The sequence below is a fragment of the Helicoverpa armigera genome, chromosome 12 (assembly GCF_030705265.1).
Source record: "Helicoverpa armigera isolate CAAS_96S chromosome 12, ASM3070526v1, whole genome shotgun sequence".
Classification (NCBI taxonomy): Eukaryota; Metazoa; Arthropoda; class Insecta; order Lepidoptera; family Noctuidae; genus Helicoverpa; species Helicoverpa armigera.
In genome coordinates, this window is record NC_087131.1 from 943,925 (window position 1) to 949,165 (window position 5,241).

General features: G+C 42.1%; 1 protein-coding gene across 1 annotated transcript; it reads left to right on the top strand.

Annotated features, from left to right (window-relative positions):
* Nucleotides 1-486: 486 nt before the first annotated feature.
* LOC110379331 (zinc finger protein Elbow) lies at nt 487-4,557 on the top strand. Its single transcript, XM_021338966.3, has 2 exons — nt 487-807; nt 2,521-4,557. The coding sequence occupies exons 1-2, from the start codon at nt 748-750 to the stop codon at nt 3,718-3,720; spliced, it is 1,260 nt and encodes a 419-aa protein (XP_021194641.1). The 5' UTR covers nt 487-747; the 3' UTR covers nt 3,721-4,557.
* Nucleotides 4,558-5,241: the final 684 nt, after the last annotated feature.

Sequence of the window (5,241 nt, forward strand, 5' to 3'; positions counted from 1 at the left end):
AGTAAACTCACGGTTTACCTGACATTGTGCAACAATATTTAAAATTCTAACTCAAACAGTCATAAAATGAACACGATGAGAATATCACAACAAAAGAAAGTGTTGATAAATGTGATGAATTCTGTAAAATAAAGATTCAAATTAATAAAATGAAAACAGAACATAAAACCGTCATAATACAAAGCGCAGCAACAAATCGCTCAGAAAAATGTGTTGACCCACATTAAGCTACAAAGGTCCACCCACGCGAGACGACACTAAAACTAAATGATTAGTAAGCCGCCGTTTAGCAGCTTCGCAGCTATTCAATTTCCCATGCTATGCATCTCAGTCGTCGCATCCACTCCTTTGACTGCGCGATGCATATTTTATATAATCCTTTCATCAAAACGTCGAGTTCGCGGAAAGCGCTTTTAGTAATCGCGAGCGAGCGAGAAGGAAGCCGCTGACAAACGGGGTGTCAAACAGCGGTGGGGATAAGACGCCAAAGCTCCCGCAGAGCACACAGAATGCAAAAATGGCGAGGCGACTAGTGACAAGGTGTCAGGAGGGGGGTCACGCCAACCTCAGTTCTCTGCCGTCCGTCGCGGCGACCGCACGTCCCGACGCTCCCACGCACGCCGCGACCAGTGACTTGTGTATCATGTGCTGACACCGAGCCTTGGATTTTGTGAAGTGATATTGTTCTGTGTTGTGGATTGAATATATTTTTTTAAGCTGGAAAAGGATATCGGTATCTGGAGCAACATGCTCACATCAAGCAATCAGTATTTGCGACCGGATTACCTGTCGCCGCTTCCGACAACGGTAAGTTTGATTGATGATGACAAACTCGTGTTTTCTTATCCTTGCGCTTGCGTAAGCTGTAATTTAGTTTACATTAGCGTTACGGAAAGTTCGATTACTGTAGGAAAAGGGCATTTACTGTTATTGTTTCAAGTTAGACACGGATGCTATGTGACAGCTAACAAATCACTTTTTTCCGGTACTGAAGTTAATATTTCGGCTCTGATTTTCCAAATTCTTGATTATCGAAAAGTTTATTCAGCTTTCGAAAAGTTTATTCACATTACACTTTCATGTTAAGAAAACGAAGGAGTTTAGTTGAAGAATTTACGGGACTAAATGAATCAAAAATTAGAAACTGATAAAAGGAAATCCAAAAATTCTGGAACCGATTTAAACTTACAACAAGGAACCAAGATAAAAAGACTTGGAATAAGTTTATTCGTGCAATCTAAATTCAACACAACAATTTTCCTGTAATGCCGTATTCATAAAACAATAAAGAAAATAAAAGACTTAATTTTCCTCCTACCCTCGCGTACTAAAACATATGAGTTCCGAGAAAGATCGTTGAATATTTCAACAAGTGCAAAGTTAAATATCAACCGTGACAATGGCCAATAAAAATAACAATATAATAAAACAAATAGGTTAATAAATTGCAATAAAACGTGACTTTCTGTTGACATTATAGTATTACGATCTGAAAAATAAATTACATGTGATACACAACTTACATGTGTAATGGTCGTAGTCTTTGAAATAATTTCATCGTAACAGTCAATACCTACTGAATTTGCTTAGAACTTTTAATATTGTTTTTGAAAGGAAGAAGATTTATATTCCGCTAAGAAATAAAAATATTTTTCATCGGTAAATGGAAATTAAAATAATCTAAAGTAAACAAATCATAAAACGCCGTCGCATAATAACAAGTCAATTCAAAACAGTTTATGTAATACGGTAATTTAAGTCACATAATTTCCTTCATGTCTGTACGTTGATATAATTATTGAAATCCTAGAAAAAAAAAGCAAAATCCTTAAAGTTTGTTAAAGTCTGATTCTAAACTTACGGCAAAATAATTTATTTGCTTCAGTCTAAATAGTATTTCAATTTCATTAATAATAATTGTGATCATCATTTAGCATACTTCAGAAGTATTTAAAGTAAAAATGTAATAAGAAACTTTATAAGAAGAAAATCTTTAGAGCAACATTTTCAAGACAGACGAAATCCATTAGTTCTCCATTGTATTCAAAATGACTTTGTACTAACTGCTGCCCATCCATTAGTAAAACGTCGCGTAATGACTTCATTAAAACGAGAAGCGTTTACAAACAAGCAATTAGTATTTCGAACTAGACTCTAATAAGATTCGTATCGTCGCTAAAATAAACTTTGTCAAAACAACGCGAGTAAAACGGAATACATATTCGTGACACATAGCGACGCTTGAGCGGCGGCAATAGACGTGACAACACGCCACAAGTTCAGGCGTGCCGCAAATTCAGCGGCACAAATTGCCCTTTTCACTGCGAGATTACATCATGCGGGAGCCGAGTGAAATGTCAAGCGGAGCCGACGGCTGCCAGACGCGCGGATAATGGCGCGTCGGCCGCGTGATTGGACGCCCGCCTCCCCCGCGCCGCCACCCCGCGGTCCCTTTGTACGCCCGTCACTCGCAACCTCGACCCGACGTTTCATTTCATAAACTGCCTCTCTTTGTTGCAGCTCGACGCGAAAAAGAGCCCGCTGGCGCTTCTAGCGCAGACCTGCAGCGCTATCGGCGCGGACTCGCCCAACCCCAAGCTGATCTCCGCCGCCGAGAAAGCCAGTAAGAAGTACGATGACAAATCGCATATTCCCGACAACAAACCCAGCTTTAAGCCTTACGAATCGTGCCTAACAGCGAGAGAAAAGACTAGAACGCCGGACGACAGAGGATCTGTCAACGCGTCTTCAAAGACTCCGCTGTCGTCGAAGGGCAGTGCGTCCACCACACCCGTGCAGGCGCGCTGCTCCAGCAACCAGAGCTCCTCATCACAGAGGACGCCTCCGCCCGCTCACCGGAAAACGCCGTCAGAGAAATCTGACGAGAGGTCCAGCCCTCTGCACGGCTCGCCCGTACCGGCCAAATCTAACTCAGAGACGATTAGCAGCTCGTCTGCATCCAAGTTACCGTTCACGCCCACCTCGTTATCGTCCAGCTCAGACACCAAAGAACATTCGAGCTTCAAGCCTAGCGTACCTGTTTCATCTTCCGCCTTCCTCGGCGGACTGCATCATAGTGGATTTCCTTTACCAATGGACTTAATGACCAGTAGCTTGATGGCTGCTCAACACCATGCTTTAAAGAATGGATTAAATCCGTACCTCGCGTACGCTAGAATGAAGGCACCAGGGAGTGATCTAGGCATCTGTAGAGATCCATACTGCACGGGTTGCTCACTTAGCTCACATTTGCTCAAATCAGCCGTGTGCCCAGCGGGGTGTGCTCAATGTGATCACGCTAAAACTCCGTTCCCGTTGCCTACTGGTCACCCAGCGGCGGCGGCGTACGCTCACGCTCAGTTAGCTGCCCTAGCTGCGGCTTCACAGCTGCCGTACGTGTGCAGTTGGATGGCAGGAGACTCTGCTTACTGCGGCAAGCGGTTCGCGACATCAGAGGAGCTTCTGCAGCACCTGCGGTCGCACACGGCTAGTGGCGAGTCGAGCCCGAGCCTGTCGATGCTAAGTGCGACACACCCGCTACTGCAGCGCACGTATCCGACTCCGCCGCTGTCGCCACTGACGCCACGGTTCCACCCGTACAGCAAGCCGTCGCACCTGGTATCATCGCCACCGCTGCCGTTCCCGCTGCCTCCGCATCCATCGCTGGCCGCGTACTTCCCGCCATACCCGCTGTTCGGGCCGCGGCCCCTGCACCCTTGAGGACCATCGGCGCTCCACGGACACAAGAAGGGGGGCGCCGACCGCTAACGCCCATGCCAAAAGGACATTCGGAACCGAAGTGCGTGTACATATAAGCTAGTGCTCTTCGGGTTTCTAGTCGGCTCATATCATCGACGGAAGTGTTTGCCCCCGCGGGGGTCGCGACAGCTGTGATCTCTAACTCGTAATCATTATAATTAGTGCACTGAACGCTTTGTCGATACCGCGTGCGCGGATTTAATTTTCTAGTTAGACTAACGAAATTTTTATGTACCAAATCTATAGGTTGTAATTTAAATTGATTTTTGTAATTTAAGTTGTTGCAATTAATTAATTAGTGAGGGTTGTTAATTGTGTTTGTATTTTTTTAAATGGATGTTTAATGATTTGCTGGTCTATCACATATCTTTGTAATGAATGTGCGTTGTGACTGAAGGTTTCTCGTAGACGCATGTGACGGTACTCGGAACGATCACAGATGACATGTTACCGCAACTGTTGCTCATTTGTATTTAAATAATTGCTACTTTCAGTTTTAAATGATAAAATCTTAGAAGAATCTCACAAACACTTTACTTTTTAAAATTCACATTGTAATGCTTGCGAGACTGGCACGTTATATTTTTATGTGTAACTATAAATTAATGTTTAAATAGTACACTGTCAGAATGTTAATAACGACACAAATTATAATAGTGTGAAAGCGGAATGCATGTAAACATTCGTGGTAAAGTAATGGACACTGTAATACTTGCAACTGATAACTGTTGAAATAAAAATTTGTTGTTATAAAGGGCATAAAGCGAAAAAAAATATACGTAAATATTTAATTTGAAACTGCAGACTTTGATTTCTTACACCTTTCAACATTTCATACAACTGATTGAAAATACACATTCTTTTCTGATAAGTTACACCTTGCGAATTCATATCAACTAATTTATGTAAATCAGCACAATAAATGAAGTATTGACATATGTAAATTTATAAGAACAATTCCGCCAATCAAGGAAAAATGCCAGTACTTGGTTAAGTTTCAACGAATAAATACACATTTCCTCACATCTTAGCGATTTAAAAGAACAGACACAACATAAAGTCAAAGTATTATTTATCTACTAAACTAATATTTGAAAATCGTACAGAATACACTTAACATTTTCAAGACTGAAAATCACTCAACGATAATGTTGGACTCTAAAAACCCATCACTGTTACGATAATTCTGAATAATGGGGTTAACAAAAGAACAATAGCAATCCCAAATCTACAAAATACAAAACAGAAGAGCATCAAGACTTAACGCCCCATCAAAACTAATAAACGATATTTTTCCGAACGCATGACTCAAACGTCGACCGTAATTAGGACTGTTGCGGCTTCCACTACAATAAATTATAAGCAATTTATCTGTCTGTCTGTCGCCATACATCACGAACTGTGCAGCATTTACTAGCGTTGAAATATTATGACCAATGTGTAGGGTGGACGCGACAGTTGTTGGCCGGGTCGGGTGTAACG